We start from the raw sequence: 20,910 nt of genomic DNA, 5'->3' as shown, positions 1-20,910 counted from the left end.
CTACAAAAAATAAAGTTAGCCAGGTGTGGCGGTGCATGCCTGTAGTCCCAACTACTTGAGAGGCTGAAGTGGGAGAATAGCTTGAGCCCAGGAGTTGGAGTGAGCTATGAGTTGCAGTGAGCTATGATGGCACCACTGTACTCCAGCCTGGGTGCCTGAGTGAGATCCTGTCTCAAAATTTTTAGAAAGCCTCTAATTCTGTAAGAATAAAGCTATAATTTGTTGAACACCTGATTCAGTCTCATTAAATTCTCAACAAAAGGTCTGAAATTAACCCCACCTTTTACAACCAAAGAAAGCCTAATTATCATATAGGTTAATTGACTTGCCCAAGGTCACTTAGTTACTTGGAGTTAGACCTAGGATTCAAGCCTGTTTGACTTCAAAGCCCATTCATTTTACTCTGCCACTACCAAATGGAATGAGTTTGTATAGGGCCCTGTAGGCAGTGGTTTGGTATAGTGAAAAGGCATTGGCTACAGTCCTGAACCTACCACTTAAAAACATACTTTGGGCCAGCCACTTAAACTTCCTGAGCTTTAGTTTCCTTGTATGTAAAATGAGGGTGCTGTTTCTCACCTTGCAGAATTGCCATGAGGATGGAATAATGGAAGCTAAGCATCCAGCATTCTGCCAGCCCACAGTGGACCTCAGGGAAGGAAAAGTGTCCTGTCTATTACTCCAAGGCCCTAGAAAGGGCAGTGCTATCATTGCAATAAGCCAATACAGCTGCCACACACTGACCTTCTTCCTTTGTTCCTTCTCAAATACAGGTCACCAAAAACAGTGGCATCATCCCTGGGCCAGATTCCAATGCAAAGGCAACCCGTTCAGAAAGACTCAACCACCTTGGAAGACTAGAGGTGATTCTTCCCAGCATCCCATGTTGGGCCAGCCATGAGCCAGCTTCCCGTGACTGCTCAGCCCTTGGCTCCCTCTTACTCCTTGTTCTTACCAGGAAAGTACATAGGCCTGAGGCAGGATTGGGCCACAGACAGCCTCCGATTGGTCCAGGCTAATTCACTCCTGCTGCTCCCCTTTGGCAGGGGTCCTGTAGGTCATGACAGGGGAGGCAAGGGTATTGAGAGACTTGGGGTCTCGCGGGGTGGTAGTTTGGAGGGTGGCTTTCCCCCTTCCCCAACCCCTCTGGGCCATAGGTGCTGAGGCCCCTGCCACCTGTCTTTCCTCTAAAGGTCAGTTTTGGGCCAGTTCTTGCAACTAAAGAGCAGAGATCTCTCTGGGCCCTAGACTTCCAGCGAAACCTGGAACTTTCATGCCAAACCTGGGCCGGGGCAGGAAACAGAGGAAATGGCTGCAACATGGGAGCTTGGAGCTAATCCGACACTCCGCCTTCCCCCAGAAGGTGCAGGCTTTCCTGAGTCTTAGAACAGATATGGCCAGTTGCACAGGTTTCTGCCAACTGTGAAGTCTCCTCCTGGAGCAGTGACACAGTCGTGGTGGAGCATTGCTACCCCTGCTGCCCCTCTCCACAGTTCCTGAATGGTGCTAAGGATCTGCAGCAGTTGGCAACGAGCCGGGGCTGGGGGCAGCCTCCATGTTCACTGGGATCATAGGACACTCCAATGGGGATAGGACCTTTCCCCTCCTCCATCAGAGGTGCTCTGACCCAAGGTCACATGGGAAAGTGCCCCACATGCAAGTCTCCCTGAGGGTTCTGCCCCTAAAGGCAAACTGCCTCATGCCAGCTAGCTGTGAGGTTCATTGCTACCCTCTGCCCTACTAGCCCTCTCTTCCCCCTTGTGCAGCAGACCACCTCGCCCAGGTTGCTGTGGTGCTAGCCTTCCCCATCATCCACCAGGCGATTTCTGGGTCCCAGGGAAAGAAATAGAGAGCTGATGCAGGTTCTACAGTGAGGAGCAGGTGTTCCCCAGGCCCCACACCCAGATTTCTCTATCTTTGCTGTGTTTTATGGCCTGGGACTGAGTCCACAGGGATAGATTTTTCCTTGTAGCTTTGAGGCAAGAATTCCAAGGAGTGTCACCATCAGAGGCTTCTCTTCATTGTGTCAGAGAAGCCCCTAGCTGCTCTCGTGGCCTCCTTCCCCCACTCCCTGTCCCTTCACCTGTGAAATGCCTTTGCTTTGCATATTGTGTGTGGATGTGTGTGTGTGTGTGTGTGTGTGTATGTGTGTGCTTATGTGTGTGCCTAATGCTCTGTCTCTTGGTCACTGAAGCATCCAAATAAAGAATTTCCCCCATGAGCCAGACTGCAACTTAACAGACCTAGGGTTTTGAGCCATATTGCCATTGGATCTAGTATGTCTGTCTTGACCCCTCACCTCCACCCCATTCAGACCTCAGTAGTCCCCAGTAGTCACTTTAGGAGTTGGGACAGAGACAAGCACCCTGTGAAAGTCTCCCTTGAGTTCAGGTCCCCTGAACTCAATACAGCCTCATCTTCTCATCCACCTTTTCCTGCTTCTCCTGTCACATAGGGCCTCATGAAGGTCTTTAAAGGATTTAAGCTGGGGATCTGCTTTATGTTTGAGAGAATTATTCTGGCTGTTTTGTAAAGGAATGCAGGGAGGGGCAGGAAAGGAGACAAGGAGGCCAGTATGGAAACTGTGTCCAGTGTGGCTTTCCAGGCTAATCACTTAGGGCAGAGACCCAGCCTTATTCATCTCTACTTCCTGATGTCCATAGTAGTGTGTCATGAAGTTTTATTGAATGAATAAATGAGGTGTATGAGGAGAGCTGGTTTTTTCCTGCTCAGCTCTTACACAGTGATAGGTTTGTTCCATGGGACTTATCATAGGCCTGGTGATTCTTGAAAGAGCATTTTCCATGACTCAAAAATGAGCTGAGAAGGAGTGTTATAGCCAGGTGTGGCGGCATGCACCTATAGTCCCAGCTGCTCAGGAGGCTGAGGCAGAAAGACCATTCAAGCCCAGGAGTTCCAGCCTGTAGTATGCTATGATCATGCCTGTGAATAACCACTGCACTCCAGCCAGGGCAACATAACAAGACTCTATCTCAAAAAAAAAAAAAAAAAAAGTATAAAAATAAATTTGAAGGCTGGGCGCCGTGGCTCATGCCTGTAATCCAAGCACTTTGAGAGGCCAAGGCAGGTGGATAACCTGAGATCAGGAGTTCGAGACCAGCCTGACCAACATGGCAAAACCCCGTCTCTATAAAAAATACAAAAATCAGCTGGGCGTGGTGGCACGCATCTGTAGTCCCAGCTGCTCGGGAGGCTGAGGCAGGAAAATTGCTTGAACCCGGGAGGTGGAGGGTTGCAGTGAGCCGAGATCATGCCACTGCACTCCAGCCTAGGTGACAGAGCGAGACTCCTGTTTCAAAATAAATAAAAAATTTTAAAAGAAGATAGCCAGGTGTGGTGGTGCATGCCTGTAGTTGTGGCTACCTGGAAGGGTGAAGCAGGAGGATCGCTTTAACCATGAGTTCAAGGTAACAGTAAGCTATGATTATGCCACTGTACTCCAGTCTGGACAACAGAGCAAGACCCTGTCTCTAAAAATAATAATTTTTAAAATTTAAAAAAAGAAAGGAGTGTTATGGCCTCAAGAGCTCTTTGTCCATCCTTTAGTGTAGACAGCCAGATTTGAGGAAGGGGCCCAGGCAGCCTCAGCTCCCACTCAGTACCACTCAGCCCCTGCTCCTGGTCAGCTGTGAAAGGCTCTACACAGCCCCAGGGGAGGTTCTCAGCTTCCCAAGATCAGACTGCCTCAGCAATTCCCCAGAGTCCTTATAAGCCACCTAGTATGTCAGATTCAGTCCCATCTACCAAGCAAGGAAATGAAGGGCAGGGGGTGAGTGGGCCATCATACCGTGAGCCTCCGGCTTGCAAGACCGCTTTGTAGTACCTACCGGCTGTGTGGCCAGCCCTGTTGGTAAAGGGACCTAGAGATGAACACTTTCTTGCCCTTAGGGGTTCACACACAGTCAAAGATCATGATGACAATGATAAGAATGCCCAGGATGCAGGAGCTGACTCAGCCAAGGGTATAAAAAAGCTGGAGAGGTTGAGGCCGGGCGCGGTGGCTCACGCTTGTAATCCCAGCACTTTGGGAGGCCGAGGCAGGCGGATCACGAGGTCAGGAGATTGAGACCATGGTGAAACCCCATCTCTACTAAAAATACAAAAAAATTAGCCGGGCATGGTGGCGGGCACCTGTAGTCCCAGCTACTCGGAGAGGCTGAGGCAGGAGAATGGCGTGAACCCGGGAGGCAGAGCTTGCAGTGAGCCGAGATCGCGCCACTGCACTCCAGCCTGGGTGACAGAGCGAGACTCCGTCTCAAAAAAAAAAAAAAAAAAAAAAAGCTGGAGAGGTTGGGAAGCCAGCATTTCATCTGCATAACAACCTTTGAGCTAAGAGTTGATATTCCATATAGAGAAGGAGGCCAGGCAGGGTGGTTCACACCTGTAATCCCAGCACTTTGGGAGGCCGAGGCGGGTGTATCACTTGAGGCCAGGAGTTCAAGACCATCCTGGCAAATGTGGTGAAATCCCACCTCTACAAAAAAACAAAAAATAAAATAAAAACCATGGAGAGAAGGAACAAGGCTGAAAGAGGTGTCATGATTTGCCCAAGGTCTTGCCTCTAAGAAATGACAAAATGGAGAGTAGAATCCAGTTCTGTAGACTTCCTCTGGAACCCTTTACGAATGAGGACCAGAGTCCCTCCCACATGGCCCCTGCAGCCTGCCTCACCCAGCTCCTGCCAGTGCCGTGGTCTCACAGGGTGAGCAGCCACTCAGGGCAGGGGCAGCACCCACAAAACAGACGAGACAAGGCTCAATGTTTATATTCCAAATCCCTCCATTTTTCTCATAATTTTGTCCATTCCCAGTGTAGTAGACTCTAATTATTAAAGTGTTAGAAACCCAAATCAAAGCGATTAGCTAAAAAAGTGAATGTATTGATTCACTTAATGAAAAATCCACATACAGTGATAGCTGGACACAGACTCAGAGATGGTCTCATCAGGAAGAATTTTCTATCCCTCTCCTTTCCTCTGTGTGCCCTCTCTCAGGCAAGCTCTCTCCAAGAGGTGCCAAGGTGGCCACTGGCAGCCCCAGGCTTCTATCCTGATACGTTAGTAACAACCGTGGAAAGAACACCTTTCTCCACCAGTTCCAACAGAATATCTGGGATTGCCTCAACTGGTTTAGTCCTGTTCTCATCCCTGAATTAATCATTGTGGCTAGGGGAAAAGGCACTCCGATTTGGGGCCTGGGTCATGTGCCTAAAGCTGAGTCAGCTCCACCTAAAACATTGAGAGAGGGAGTGATGGAACCCCAAAAGAAGAAGGTTGTAGGGCTCTTTCCAGATTAAGGGGGGATGGATGCAGGGGGAGGGGGACAAAAACAACTATGCACCATACCCAGAAATTGTTTAACTGTTTCCTTTTTTTTCCTAACTTTTTGAGGTACACCATACATTCAGTAATGTGCACCAATTTTAGACTTCAATTTGATGAATCCTCACTTACATGTATACATTGGGGCAGTCACCCTCCAGATCAAGATACAGAACATTGCCAGGTCCCTAAAACATTCCCTCATTTCCCCTCCTAGTCAGTATCCCCCAGAAGTAACCACTATTTTGACCTCTATCATTATAGATTAGTTTTGCTTGCTCTTGAGTTTTATAAAAATGGAATCATACATTTTGCACAATATTAGTTTGTGGAATTCACCCATGTTACTGTATGTCTCAGAAGTTCAGTTTTTTTTTTTCAGCCAGGCGCAGTGGCTCATGCCTGTAATCCCAGCACTTTGGGAGGCCGAGGCGGGCGCATCAGTTGAGGTCAGGAGCTTGAGACCAGCCTAGCCAACATGGTGAAACCCTGTCTCTACTAAAAATACAAAAATTAGCCGGTCATGGTGGTGGATGCCTGTAATCTCAGCTGCTCGGGAGGCTGAGGCAGGAGAACCGCTTGAACCTGGGAGGCGGAGGTTGCAAGTGAGCTGAGATCGCGCCACTGCACTCCAGCCTAGGTGAGATAGTAAGACTCCGTCTCAAAAAAAAAAAAACAAGTTGAGTTTTTTCATGCTGTTTAGTGGTCCTTTATTTGAATGTAGCACAATTTAGCCATCCTACTTTTTTGTTTTTGTTTTTGAGATGTTCTCACTCTGGCCCCCAGGCTGGAATGCACTGGTGCCATCAAGACTCACTGCAGCCTCGACCTCCTGGGCTCAAGGGATCCTCCCACCTCAGCCTCCCAAGTAGCTGAGACTACAGGCACATGCCACCACACCAGCTAATTTTTTCTATTTTTTTGTAGAGATGGAGTCTCATTCTGTTGCCCAGGCTGGTCTCGAACTCCTGGGCTCAAGTGATCCTCCCCCCTCAGCCTCCCAAGTAGCTGGGACTACAGGCACATGCCACCATGCCAGCTAGTTTTTCGTATTTTTTGTAGGGATGGGGTCTCACCCTGTTACCCAGGCTGGTCTCAAACTCCTGGGCTCAAGCGATCCACGCGCCTCAGCCTCCAAAAGTGCTGGGATTACAAGCGTGAGCCACCACGCCTGGCCCAGCCATCCTGTTGAGGGACAATTGGGTTGTTTCTAGTTTGGGGGTATCATAAATAAAACTGCTGTGAAGGATTTTGTACATGTTGCTTGGTACACATGTTCACTCGTACTCAGGCGTGGAATCATAGAGTAGGCATATGTTTAGCTTGTCTAGACACTGCCAAACAGTTTTCCAAAGTGGCTCTATTGACTTACATCCTCACCAGCAGTGTGTGGGAGCTCCAGCAGCTCCATGTCTTTGTTAGCACTTGGTGTTGTCAGTTTTTTTAATATTGGCCATTCTGGTGGCACCCAGGAATTTGAATCCATAGTTCCTGCCTTGAAATCAGGGCCCCTCTTACTCTTAGCATCCTCAAGACAGGTTTGAATTTTGTAGCCTCGAATGGCCTCAGAAATCAATACTTAGGACCCATAATACAGCAGGCAAGCATGTGAGGGAGCCTCTGCTCATGGCTCCAGTGCCTAGGGAGGGTCTCAGAGAGGCATCAGCTCTGGAGAGGCAGTCTAGTGTAGTGGCGAAAACTCAGGTTCTGGGAAGCAAGGAGCTAAGGTTCAGATCCCAGCTCTGCCATCGCAAAGCTGCCTCAGGGTGGAACATTAGTACCTACCTCACAGGGTGATTGTGAGAATTAAAAGAATATGGCCGGGCGCGGTGGCTCACGCCTGTAATCCTAGCACTTCAGGAGGCCGAGGTGGGCGGAGCATGAGGTCAGGAGATCGAGACCATCCTGGCTAACACGGTGAAACCCCATTTCTACTAAAAGTACAAAAAATGAGCTGTGCATGGTGGCGGGCGCCTGTAGTCCCAGCTACTCAGGAGGCTGAGGCAGGAGAATGGCCTGAATCTGGGAGGCGGAGCTTGCAGTGAGCCGAGATTGCACCACTGTACTCCAGCCTGGGCTACAGAGCAAGACTCCATCTCAAAAAAAAAAAAAAAAAGAATACATAGATACGAAATAATTAATAGTGCCCTACACATGATAAATGCTATATAAATGATAGCTGCTGCTCTTTCTATTGTTGACCTGAAGTAAGCCCTGAGTCCCCCTGGAGCAGGGGTAAGGCCACAAGCAGATGGCATGTGGCATAGCCCCATGTAATAAGATTCAGTAATTCGGCCTGACTGAGGCGGGGGAAAAAGCATAGTGGCTAGAAGTGATTCTTTACTGGGGTCCAGCGAAAAGTCACCCTCCACTACTGGGGATCCCCTGTTTATCCCAGGCCCAAGGCTCTTTGGCCAGTGACACTACTGAGGTGTCACACCTGAGGGGAAGAAACGGAATCATGCATGAAATGGAACCAAGAGGAAGTGGAAGCATATGCTCTTAGCCCAGAGCTAGATGCAAAGCAGCTGTTTGAATAGAACAACCCACCAGTGCAGACACAGATCTAGACATGCACCTGTATAGCAGACAATGAGGGCTGGCATGAGGGACAAGGGCCTGGGATTCAGGGGCCCTAAGTGTTGGTCTGAGCACTGCCGCCAGCTATATGTGACCCGAGGCCTTGATACTGTCTTGTGAAGTGGAAGTTAGAAGAAATCACAGTTCCCAGCTCAAATCCTAAAGAAGCAGCAATGAACAGGTAGAGTTTCCTCCCAGAGCCCTAAGCCGGGTGTGGTGCACGTGCCTGTAATCCCAGCTGCTCAGGAGGCTGAGGCAGGAGGATCGCTTGAGCCCAGGAGTTCAAGTCCAGCCTGGGCAACATAGTGGGAGCCTCTTAAAAAAAAAAAAAAAAAAAAAAAAAAAAAAAGAGGCCAGGTGCGGTGGCTCACACCTGTAATCCCAGCACTTTGGGAGGCTGAAGTGGGCGGATCACAAGGTTAGGAGATCAAGACCATCCTGCTAACACAGCGAAACCCCGTCTCTACTAAAAATACAAAAAATTAGCCAGTCGTAGTGGCAGGTGCCTGTAGCCCCAGCTACTGGGAGGCTGAAGCAGGAGAACGGCATGAACCCGGGAGGCAGAGCTTGCAGTGAGCTGAGATCACGCCACTGCACTCCAGCCTGGGCGACAGAGCGAGACTCCGTCTCAAAAAAAAAAAAAAGAAGAAGAAGAAGAATGCCCTTCCCTCACAGCAGTCCCTGCCAGATGAGCTGTCCCCACCCCCAAACCAGATGCTCTGATGAGCAGTCGCTAGTGTAAAATACACTAGGAAGAACACTTTCTCCCTCTGACCATCCATCCACCTAACCTCACCTCTCTGCCCTGTGCAAAGCCCTATTACAGAGACAGGGCAGACTCGTCCCTGGCCCGGATCTCCCAAGCTTACTGTTCATATATGCTCTCTTCATCTGTCTAGGAATATCAGAATGCAGTTCTGTAAATGATCAACTCTTCAGCGCAATGACCCCATTAGCCACTAGGTGGAGTCCGCTTCTTTTTTCTAGCAAGGTAGACCAGCCCTGGGACTTCACTGTTTGATTTAATGGGAAGAGAACAGGGTGACTTCACGAGCCCCTGTATTTGCTATTTCAGTTAACCCTCAGGACAACTGGAAAAGACTTGATTTCACAGGAGAAAGTCAGGGACAAAGTCTTGCAGAGCTTACACAACCAAGAAGTAGCCTTGGAGAGAGATTTGATCTTAGCACATCTGCTCATTCCCAAGGCCGATTTCCCCTTCCCTCAGGACACTTCCCTCAGGAGGCCCTCTCTGTTTGAGGGCTGTAACTTAGTACACCTGATGTCAGGCCAGCTCCACAGCCCTTCTTTTCCTTTTCTCCTTTGGGTGCCAAACCTGCTGCATTCTCAGATCCTGTGGTTCCGAGGGACTAACCCTGCTCCCTGATTCCAGGAGTGAGCCTGTGACCCGACTGAGTAATCACAGTCATAGTGTTCAGCTGTTAGTGTCCAGCATGTAAGGACAGCCTGCTTCAGAACTAAGCCAACACAGAGGAGGCCGGACGCGGTGGCTCACACCTGTAACCCCAGTACTTTGGGAGGCCAAAGCAGGCAGATTACTTGAAGCCAGGAGTTCAAGACCAGCCTGGCCAACATGGTGAAACCCCATCTCTAATAAAAATACAAAAATTAGTCAGGCGTGGTGGCGCACGTTTATAGTCCCAGCTACTCAGGAGGCTGAGGCAGGAGTATCGCTTGAACCCGTGAGGCAGAGGTTGCAGTGAGCCAAGATCACACCACTGTACTCCAGATAAGGATAGACTCATTTCTGATGACTACCTGGATCCAACTATGCCTGAAGCTAATATCCCCCAGGACTTTTTAGTTAATGACTTTTCTTTAAGTCAGCTGGAGTTGAGTTTCTATCACTTGCAACCAAGATTTCTGCCTAATACTTGCTCCAGCTCCCCTTGTCAACCCGGGGACCTCCACTCATCTAGAGATCACTGGCCCTCAAGGCCAAGTTGGCTGCCCTTTGTGTTCCCAGATGCCCTGTGTTCCCCTCTAGCATAGCCCTTAATATGCTGTGTTACGATGATCTAATTCCCTGTCTCTTCTTTTAGACTAGAAACTGCTTGAGGGCAGGAATTGGGTCTTAGGATACTGCATCCCTGGTCCCTAGCATAGGACTGTGGTTATGTTTTAATAACTGCTTGGTGATTGAATACGTTAATGAATAAATGAATAAAAATGGGTATGGTCTGGTAGGGACCATTGCTGGGATTTCACAGGAAAGACATTTATTTTGTTTGTTTTTTGAAACAGAGTCTCACTCTGTCACACAGGCTGGAATGCAGTGGTGCAAACACAGCTCATTGCAGCCTCGACCTCCCTGACTTAAATGATCCTCCCACCTCAGCCTCCCGAGTAGCTGGGACTACAGGTGCACACCACCATACCCAGCTAATTATCTTATTTTTTGTAGACACAGGGTCCCACTGTGTTGCCCAGGCTGGTCTTGAACTCCGGAGCTCAAACGATCCTCCCACCTCGGCCTACCAGAGTGCTGGGACTGCAGACGTGAGCCACCGCACCTTGGCTGGAAAGACTTACTGAGGGAGATGATCCTCTAGTGGTCATGAAGGTCAAAGGAGCCAGGTTGCTAGGGTGGGAGGAGGCTTAGTGAAAGGAACTTGAAGAGGCGAGTTGTGGAACACAGTTGATTGTTTCAATAATGGCCTCCCGTGAATCACTGCCTCCCTGTGCCTGTGTCCTTTTGCAAGGTGACTTTATCATTGCTCCCATCAAGATGGGGCAGGTCCATTTCCCAGTCTCTTGAATCTGAACTAGTCTTGTGAGTTGCTTTGATCAGAGAATTCAGTGACATGACTGTACGACTTCCAAGGTTAGGACTTAAGTGCCAGTGCAGCTTCCGTTCCTGACACTGTGAAAGGAAGTTTGGGCTAGACGGTGTGGCTGCCACAGACCAGGTGGAGAGAGAAGCCAACAGCCAGCTCCAGACATGTGAGGGAGGACATCCTAGACCCTCTAGCATAGCCAATCCACAGCATAAGCAGAACTGCCACCTGAGCCCAGCAAGCACAGAATTGTGAGAAATCATACATTGCTTTAAATAACTAAGTTTGGGAACAGTTCGTGCAGTAAAGGCTCACAGAATCACTAGGTATAATAATCAGAAGCTTCCTAGTGTCTGTTTACCCTTCTTCCTATAATAAGCTTTTCTTTGAAAAACCCCACCCTCAGCTTATGTAGTCTAGGTGGAGAAGACCTCCACTCTCCTGGCTTTTGCCAAAACAATTGAGAAGTTGCCAAGTGGGAATGTCTTGAGCCCAGAGCTGTTAGTGGCCTTCTTTGTCACTTCTTAGGGAGCACCTGCCATAGAGAAGAAGACACAAGAGAGAATGAGTTTTGACCAAACTATTGGGAACCAGGATCAAGCTGTTTCTGAAGCCTGATTCACACCAGGACTTAAAGTCATGCTCCTGTAGTCCCAGCTACTCAGGAGACTAAGGCAGGAGGATTTCTTAGGCCCAGGAGTTCAAATCCAGCCTGGGCAGCACAATGAGACCTCATCTCTTTAAAAACAAAAGTGCATGAGCCAGTACATTCACTATTTTGTGTAAGCAGGTTTGATTTTTGAGTTTCTGTGTCTTGCAACTGAATGAAAATGTTCCCTGAGAGTCAGAAAAATTGATAGAGGCTGAGCAGCTCCAGGGCAGAGGGCAGTTAGGTCAGACAGAGGAGAGATTCCTGGCTGGGCGCATTGGCTCACACCTGTAATCCCAGCACTTTGGGAGGCCAAGGTGGGCGGATCACGAGGTTAGGAGAATGAGACCATCCTGGCTAACACGGTGAAACCCGTCTCTACTAAAAAAAAAAAAAATTAGCCGGGCGTGGTAGCAGGCGCCTGTAGTCCCAGCTACTCGGGAGGCTGAGGCAGGAGAATGGCATGAACCTGGGAGGCAGAGCTTGCAGTGAGCCAAGATCGCGCCACTGCACTCCAGCCTGGGCGACAGAGTGAGACTCCATCTCAAAAAAAAAAGACAGAGGAGGGATTCCCTAGAGAGTGTGGGAAAGAGAATTGATTTTTCCTCAGCCTCAACTATACGCCAGGACCCTGGAATGAGACACACTCTCCCTAGAGGACTCCTGGGTACAAATGACCTGTGGCAGTTGTAACAAAGTGCTGCAAAGGAAAATAGTGCAGCCTGAGTCTGTAGCAGGAGCCCAAAGCCCAGACTGGGGGTGGGCCGGGGAAGGTCTCCCTGAGGACGTGACATTTAAACTGAGTGATCCGCCTGTGGGTAGGTGGTGGGTAGGAAGGTGGGGGTAAGGAATGTTCCAGGCAGAGGTAACAGCATGTGCCAAGGCTCTGAGGAGGAAGATGCTTGTCAACTCAAAGGAGGGAGAATGTGCTACAAGGTAAGGAAAGAGACTGGCAAGACCAGGGCCCTCGAAACATATCAGCCAAGATTTTCAGCAGTAAGCAACGGAAACAAGCCAGCTAGTTTAAGTTCATAGAACTACCAGAAGCATTAAAGAAGTTGGCTTAACACTTACAGATTTTTTTTTGATGCTTAATACTTATATTAATACTTATAGATGGGCCAGGCACGGTGGCTTACGCCTGTAATCCCAGCACTTTGGAAGACTGAGGAGGGTGGATCATCTGAGGTCAGGAGTTTGAGACTAACCTGGCTAACATGGTGAAACCCTGTCTTTACTAAAAACACAAAAATTAGCTAGCCGTGGTGGTGCCCACCTGTAATCCCAGCTACTCGGGAGGCTGAGGCAGGAGAATCGCTTGAACCCAGGAGGCAGAGATTGTAGTGAGCCGAGATCGTGCCATTGCACTCCAGCCTGGGCGACAGAGCAAGACTCCGTCTCAAAAAAAAAAAAAAAAACAACAAAAACAAAACTTGTAGCCAGGCGCGGTGGCTCACGCCTATAATCCCAGCACTTTGCCAAGGCAGGCAGATCACGAGGCCAGGAGTTGGAGACCAGCCTGGCCAGCATGGTGAAACCCCGTCTCTACTAAAAATACAAAAATTAGCTGGGCATGGTGGCAACGCCCCTGTAGTCCCAGCCACTGGGGAGGCTGAGGCAGGAGAATTGCCTGAACCCAGGAGGCAGTGGTTACAGTGAGCTGAGATTGTGCCACTGCACTCCAGCCTGGGCAACAGAGCGAGACTCCATCAAAAAAAAAAAAAAAAATACGGAGGTGGGCGCAGTGGCTCATGCCTATAATTCTTGCACTTTGGGAGGCTGAGGCGGGTGGATCACCTGAGGTCAGAGGTTCAAGACCAGCCTGGCCAATATCGCAAAACCCCGTCTCTTCTAAAAATACAAAAATTAGCTGTGCATGGTGGCACAGGCCTGTAATCCCAGCTACTTGGGAGGCTGAGGCAGGAGAATCACTTGAACCCAGGAGACAGAAGTTGCAGTGAGCTGAGATTGCGCCACTGCACTCCAGCCTGGGCGACAGAGCGAGACTTGGTCTAAAAAAAAAAAAAAAAAAAAAAAAAAAAAACTTACACATGGAGAAAACATTTTAAAGATTTTAAGAAGCAAAAAATAGGCCGGGCGCGGTGGCTCACACTTGTAATCCCAGCACTTTGGGAGGCCGAGGCGGGCGGATCACGAGGTCAGGAGATCGAGACCACGGTGAAACCCTGTCTCTACTAAAAATACAAAAAAATTAGCCGGGCGTGGTGGCGGGCGCCTGTAGTCCCAGCTACTCGGAGAGGCTGAGGCAGGAGAATGGCGTGAACCCGGGAGGCGGAGCTTGCAGTGAGCCGAGATTGCGCCACTGCACTCCAGCCCGGGCGACAGAGCGAGACTCCGTCTCAAAAAAAAAAAAACAAAAAAAAACAAAAAAAAACAAAAAGAAGCAAAAAATATATAAAAGTGAACTCAGGCTACATGAGCAGGATCCTGCCAGTATCATACCCCAGAGTAAGTGTAAGAAGGATACCACTGTCCCCACCAACACTAAGCCCTGAACGCTCCTGCCTGTGCCCTTAGCCTAGTCAGTCTAGACGTGGCATAAGGATGCCCAGTACCACTGCTGTGTACCCCAGGAGTTCGTTCATTTTATTTATTTTTTTTTTTTTGAGACAGTCTCACTCTGTTTCCCAGGCTGGAGTGCAGTGGCACAATCTCGGCTCACTGCAACCTCCACCTCCCAGGTTCAAGCGATTCTCCTGCCTCAGCCCCCCTAGTAGCTGGGATTACAAGCACATGCCACCATGCTCGGCTAATTTTTGTATTTGTAGTAGAGACGGAGTTTCGCCATGTTGGCCAGGCTGGTCGCAAACTCCTGACCTCGGGTGATCCACCCGCCTCGGCCTCCCAAAGTGCTGGGATTACAGGCGTGAGCCACCGTGCCCAGCCCCAGGAGCTCATTCTTGTTACTGCAGCCCCCACCAGGGAACATTTCTCCTAGGCCTCCCAAGCCTCTCAAGCCTCCCAAGCCACTCCTGGGCATCACTGGCTCGCTGGAGTGGATGCTGTTAACTGGCAGAACCTAGGCTTTAGCTGGAAGAAAAACTGCAATAGTAGTTAGCATTTTCAGCTTCTACCATGAGAGGCGAGCTCTGCCACATGGGAGTACTCCTCAAAACTAGAAACTAAAGGTTCAGATGATAAACATTGCCTCTGCAGGATGTTTTAAGTCTTACGGCAGTTCTAAAAGATGTCCACGGGCCGGGCGCGGTGGCTCACGCTTGTAATCCCAGCACTTTGGGAAGCCGAGGCGGGCGGATCACGAGGTCAGGAGATCGAGACCACGGTGAAACCCCGTCTCTACTAAAAATACAAAAAAAAAAAAAATTAGCCGGGCGTGGTGGCGGGCGCCTGTAGTCCCAGCTACTCGGAGAGGCTGAGGCAGGAGAATGGCGGGAACCCGGGAGGCGGAGCTTGCAGTGAGCCGAGATTGCGCCACTGCACTCCAGCCTGGGTGACAGAGCGAGACTCTGTCTCAAAAAAAAAAAAAAAAAAAAAAAAAAGATGTACACAAAAGCCAGGCACAGTGACGTGCACCCTACTTAGGAGGCTGAAGTAGGAGGATCACTTAGGCCTAGGAGTTCAAGTCTAGCCTGGGCACATAGTGAGACCCTGTCTCTAAAAAATAAAAATAAGGCCAGGTACAATGGCTTACACCTGTAATCCCAGCACTTTGGGTGGCCAAGATGGGAGAATTGCTTGAGGCCACAAGTTTAAGACCAGCCCAGGCAATATTGTGAAACCTCCATCTCTACTAAAAACTTTTTAAAAAATTAGTTGGGCATGGTGATGCATCCCTAGGTGGTCCTAGCTACCTGGGAGGCAAGAAGATTGCTTGAGCCCGGGAGTCAAGGCTGCAGGGAGCTATGGTTGTGCCACTGCACTTCAGCTTGGGTGACAGAGTAAGACCCTGTCTTAAAGAATTTTTTTAGGCCAGGCGCAGTGGCTCACACCTGTAATCCCAGCACTTTGGGAGGCCAAAGCAGGTGGATCATGAGATCAGGAGTTCAAGACCAGCCTGAACAACATGGTGAAACCCCGTCTCTATTAAAAATACAAAAAAAAATTAGCCAGGCATGGTGGCGGGTGCCTGTAAGCCCAGCTACTCGTGAGGCTGAGGCAGGAAAATGGCTTGATCCCAGGAGGCAGAGGTTGCAGTGAGCCGAGATAAGTAACACTGTACTCCAGCCTGGGCAACAGAGCAAGACTCTGTCTCAAAAAAACAAACAAAACGGCCGGGCGCGGTGGCTCACGCTTGTAATCCCAGCACTTTGGGAGGCCGAGGCGGGCGGATCACGAGGTCAGGAGATCGAGACCACGGTGAAACCCCGTCTCTACTAAAAATACAAAAAAATTAGCCAGGCGTGGTGGCGGGCGCCTGTAGTCCCAGCTACTCGGAGAGGCTGAGGCAGGAGAATGGCGTGAACCCGGGAGGCGGAGCTTGCAGTGAGCCGAGATTGCACCACTGCACTCCAGCCCGGGTGACAGGGCAAGACTCCGTCTCAAAAAAAAAAAAAACAAACAAACAAACAAACAAAAAAAATCTACATTTTATAATACCCCTCCCTTCAATAGGTCAAGTTTAATTTCTACCCTATATCCCCTAATATGGGTTGTAAGTAGCAATTCACTTTACTTACTGATTGATTGATTGATTCAAGGTCTCGCTCTGTCCCCCAGGCTGGAGTGCATGGCACAATCATAGGTCACTGCAGCCTCGATCTCCTGGGCTCAAGCAGTCCTCCCACCTCAGCCTCCCGAGTAGCTGGAACTACAGGCATGCATCACTGTGCCTGCTAATTTTTTTCCTCTTTATTTTTTGAGACGGAGTTTCTCTCTTGTCGCCCAGGCTAGAGTGCAGTGGTGCAATCTCGGCTCACTGCAAACTCTGCCTGCCGGGTTCAAATGATTCTCCTGTCTCAGCCTCCAAATTAGCCGGAATTACAGGCACCCGCCACCACGCCCAGCTAATTTTTGTACTTTTAGTAGATACAGGGTTTCACCAGGTTGACCAGGCTGATCTCGAACTCCTGACCTCAGGCGATTGACTGCCTCAACCTCCCAAAGCGCTGGGATTACAGGCATGAGCCACCGCGCCCGGCTGGCTAATATTTTTTATTAGGGTCTCACTCCGTTGCCCAGGCTGGTCTCAAACTCCTAGGCTCAAGGAATCCTCCTTGCTCGGCCTCCCGAAGTGCTGGGATTATAGGCGTGAGCCACTGTGCCTGGCTGTGACTCACTTTTAACTAATAGAATAAGACAGAAGTGACTAGAATCTGATGTCTGAGGGTAAGTTATACATTACATTGCAGCTTCCATATTTCTCTCTTGGATCACCAGCTCTGAGGGAAACCAGCTAACGTGTTGTGGGAACACTCAAGCAGCCCTATCAAGAGGCTCTTATTGAGAGAAATGTAGGCCTTCTACCAATGACAAAGATTCTTTGGCCAAATTTTAATCAGGCTTCTGAGCCTTCTCCTAGGTCCATCTGTGTACTTCCTTGTAAAATCTAGTTTTAGCAAAGAACCTGCTAAGTCTAGTTTAGCAAGAACTGCCACCCATCTTCGATATCTGATCAGATTCCTCCTCCTCCACCATCCCCCAGGTGATGGCTGATGGGCCTGTCTTAAGCAAGAATCCTGTTGGGTCAGTTTGGATAGAATCCCCTTACCCCCGATGTTTCCTCTTAGTCATTTTCCATTCACTGCTCCCCACTCTGCTCCTTGGCTCAGAATTCCCACTCGCCTATGCTGTATTCAGAATGGAGCCCAATCTCTCTCTTCCTGTGCAAGATCCCATTGCAGTGGTCCCTGTGACTATCTCAATGGTCCTGAATAAAGTTTTCTTTACTGTGCTTTAATAAGTATCGTTGAGCCGGGCGTGGGGGCTCACGCCTGTAATCCCAGCAGTTTGGGAGGCTGAGGTGGGTGGATCATTTGAGGTCAGGAGTTTGAGACCATCCTGGCCAATATGGTGAAACCCTGTCTCTACTAAAAATACAAAAATTAGCTGGGCATGGTGACAGGCGCCTGTAATCTCAGCAACAAAGGCAGCATGAGCAAAGACGCCCCCACGGTGTCAGCCAGTCAGGCACATTCAGAGGCTCTACCTGGAGCTCACTGCAGCTGCGAAACAGAGCAGGTGTCTTGGGGGAGACTGGAGATGGGACAGCAGAGAGCAGCAGAGGCCAGTCCTGGGGGGCCCTGAATGTCAGGCTGAGGAGCTGGGGGTGCCAATGGGTGGTGGGGGGAGAGTAGTTAAGGGTGAGGAGTGGCAGCACAGTGGCACATGCTTGGAGTCCCGGCTAATGGGGAGGCTGAGGCAGGAGGATCCTGTGAGCCTAGCAGTTGAAATCCCATCTGGCAATGTAACAAGACCCCATCTCTAATAAAAATAAGCTGGCCGGGCGTAGTAGCTCGTGTCTGTAATCCCAGCACTTTGGGAGGCCAAGGCAGGCGGATCACTTGAGGCCAGGAATTCAAGACCAGCCTGGCCAACATGGTGAAACCCCATCTCTACTAAAAACACAAAAATTAGCCACGCGTGGTGGCACATGCCTGTAATCCCAGGTACTTGGAAGGCTGAGGCAGGAGAATCGTTTGAACCCGGGAGACAGGTTGCAGTGAGCCTAGATCATGCCACTGCACTCCAGCCTGAGCATGAGACTCTGTCTCAAATAAATAAATAAATAAATAAATAAATAAATAAATAAATGATTTTAAAAAAATAAAAGCTGAGGAGTGACTTGGTTAGATCCGTAGTTTAAAGAAGTCATTTTGGGGCCAAGCACGGTGGCTCACACCTGTAATCCCAGCACTTTGAGAGGCTGAGGCAGGTGGATCACCTGAGGTCAGGAGTTTGAGACCAGTCTGGCCAACATGGTGAAACTCCGTCTCTACTAAAAATACAAAAAGTTACCCAGCCATGGTGGCTTACACCTGTAATCCCAGCTACTCAGGATGGTGAGGCAGGAGATTTGCTTGAACCTGGGAGGCAGAGGTTGCAGTGAGCCAAGATCATGCCACTGCACTGCAGCCTGGGCGACAGAGTGAGACTCAAAAAAATAAAAAAAGTCATTTTGGGAACCAGTCACTGCTTCTTTTTGATAGCCCCTGGTTTTATTAGGGGAAGCAAGGGGTTCAGCAAAATGCATATAATTCCTGGCTTCCTTTGCAGCTAGGGGTGGCCATGTCACAGTCTGGCCAAAGAAATGAAATTGGAGGCCGGGCGCGGTGGCTCACGCTTGTAATCCCAGCACTTTGGGAGGCCGAGGCAGGCGGATCACAAGGTCAGGAGATCGAGACCACGGTGAAACCCTGTCTCTACTAAAAATACAAAAAATTAGCTGGGCGTGGTGGCGGGCGCCTGTAGTCCCAGCTACTCGGAGAGGCTGAGGCAGGAGAATGGCGTGAACCCGGGAGGCGGAGCTTGCAGTGAGCCGAGATTGTGCCACTGCACTCCAGCCTGGGCGACAGAGCGAGACTCCGTCTCAAAAAAAAAAAAAAAAAAGAAATGAAATTGGGAGTTGCTGTGTGGAAACTCAACTCTCTGGAACTTCTTCCTTCCTCCTGCCTCCGCACAAATGTGATGGCAGCAGCTGAAGCCACCATCTTGCGACCATGAGAGAAAAACCTGGAGAACAGACGAGTCTTCAACCCTGACTTCAGACCAACCTACACCCACCTCTAGACGTGGGGCTAAGTGAGAGATGGATACACTGTTTCATTTAAGTCCTGGTCACTTAGGTTTTCTGTTATTCACACTCCAACAAAACCCTACCTGGTCCAGGAGGGCACCGGGGAAAGTACAGAAGGGCACGAGTTTATTTCCTGCTTCCCTGGAGACCACCAACCCTCTCACCCTTCCAGCCCAGCCTCTGCCACTTCCCAGCTGTTGGTCCTCCTCCAAACAAATGTGCATGCCAACACCCAGTGGGTGTGAGGCTTGGAGGCCCAAGTCTAGAGAGAGCTGAGTCTGGCAAAGCCTGAAAGCCCCTGTCCTAGCAAGCCAGGCCACAGGTCTAGAGTATCCGGGACCAGTGAATAAGGGGACCGGGGATGCTACTGAGACTCTGAGAAGCCAGGACTAACCTCACTCAGATCCCTCCTCCCCAGGTCCCCTCCATCCACTTTGGTTTGGAAGCCTCCCCAGAGCTCTCCCAAGCTGTCATCAGTTCTAAACTCTCTGCCTCCACAAAAATGCCCTGGGCAACCTGCAACTCACAGCCCTGCTGTCTTCAGAGTATAAACTGGAGACAGAGGTACCCAGAATTGAGGACGGGTGGGAAATGAGGAGAAATGAGGGCTGAGGAGGGGTCATTCTCACAGTCCCTCCCTCTCGGTCACAGGAGGGTGTTGCCCATGCTTTTGGGTAGGTCCCAGGCCCATAGCTGCAAATATTCATATTGGCTACTCTTCAGTGAGCAAGGGGTATGTGTCAGGCACTATCACACTGAGTCCTCACGGAAGATGTATTATTCCCATTTCACAGAAGATGAAACAGGCTTGAGGTTCAGTGATTTGTCCGTGACCACAAAGAGTTTTGGGACTCAAACCCAGATCTGTCACTGGGCAAGGCGGCTCACACCTCTAATCCCAGCCCTTTGGGAGACTGAGGCCAGCAGATCTCTTGTGGCCAGGAGTTCAAGCCTGGCCAACAAATGGCAAAACCCTGTCTCTACTAAAAATACAAAAATTAGCTGGGCGTGGTGGCACGCGCCTGTAATCCCAGCTACTCAGGTGGCTGAGGCAGGAGAATCGCTTGAACCCAGGAGGTGGTGGTTGCAGTGAGCCTAGATCATGCCACTGCATTCCAGCCTGAGCGACAGAGTAAGACTCTGTCTCCCAAAAAAACCCAGATCTGTCCGACTCTGACACTCAACCTTTAATCACTCACTTGCTGTCAATATCACCTCCGTTTTGACCAGCCAAGCTAGACCTCCCCGGAGCCTGTGAAGAAGCCAAGGTAGAAGAGGGTTGGAAAAGATGGTAAAATAGGCCAGCTGCGGTGGCTCACGCCTGTACTCCCCTCACTTTTGGAGGCCGAGATAGGCAGATTGCTTGAGCCCAGGAGGTCAGGACCAGCCTGGGCAACATAGTGAGACCCTGTCTCAACTTAAAAAAAATGGTAATGAACAATTGTCAATTCTGAGCAGCCGGGTATGGTATGACCCTGTGTACTTTTTCTGTATTTTAAAATGTTCTCAAAATAAAACTTGTTTAAAAAAAAAAAAAAGAAGAAGAGGACAAAGAAGAGGAGGAAAAATAAGAGGAAGAGGAAGGAAGGAGGAAAGAAAAGGAGGGGGAGGGGAGGAAGAGGAAGAGGAGGAGGGGGGAGGAAGAGGAAGAGTAGGAGGGAGGGAGGAAGGAAGGAAGGAAGAATAAATGAAGAAAGAGGCCAGGCAGAATGGCGCATGGCTGTAATCCCAGCACTTTGGGAGGCCGAGGTGGGTGGATCACCTGAGGTCATGAGTTCGAGACCAGCCTGGCCAACATGATGAAACCCTGTCTCGACTAAAAATACAA

At 49.7% G+C, this 20,910-nt stretch overlaps 1 protein-coding gene across 5 annotated transcripts in view; it reads left to right on the top strand.

Moving 5' to 3' along the window:
- ZNF346 (zinc finger protein 346) overlaps positions 1 to 18,602 on the top strand; it is a 65,811-nt gene extending 47,209 nt beyond the window's left edge. For 3 of the 5 annotated variants that reach the window (XM_012505048.2, XM_012505050.2, XM_012505051.2), the window contains one exon: positions 774 to 2,994. In XM_012505048.2, the coding sequence (XP_012360502.1) occupies positions 774 to 861 (88 nt within the window). In that variant the 3' untranslated portion in view covers positions 862 to 2,994. Of the gene's footprint in view, positions 1 to 773; positions 2,995 to 18,562 lie in introns of those variants that run through there. The other 2 variants (XM_030808474.1, XM_003280499.4) reach the window with 2 other exon arrangements.
- Positions 18,603 to 20,910: the final 2,308 nt, after the last annotated feature.

The sequence above is a fragment of the Nomascus leucogenys genome, unplaced genomic scaffold (assembly GCF_006542625.1).
Source record: "Nomascus leucogenys isolate Asia unplaced genomic scaffold, Asia_NLE_v1 Super-Scaffold_3019, whole genome shotgun sequence".
Lineage (NCBI taxonomy): Eukaryota > Metazoa > Chordata > Mammalia > Primates > Hylobatidae > Nomascus > Nomascus leucogenys.
Note: the sequence above shows the minus strand (reverse complement) of the source record. Positions and strands in the feature narration are given on the sequence as shown.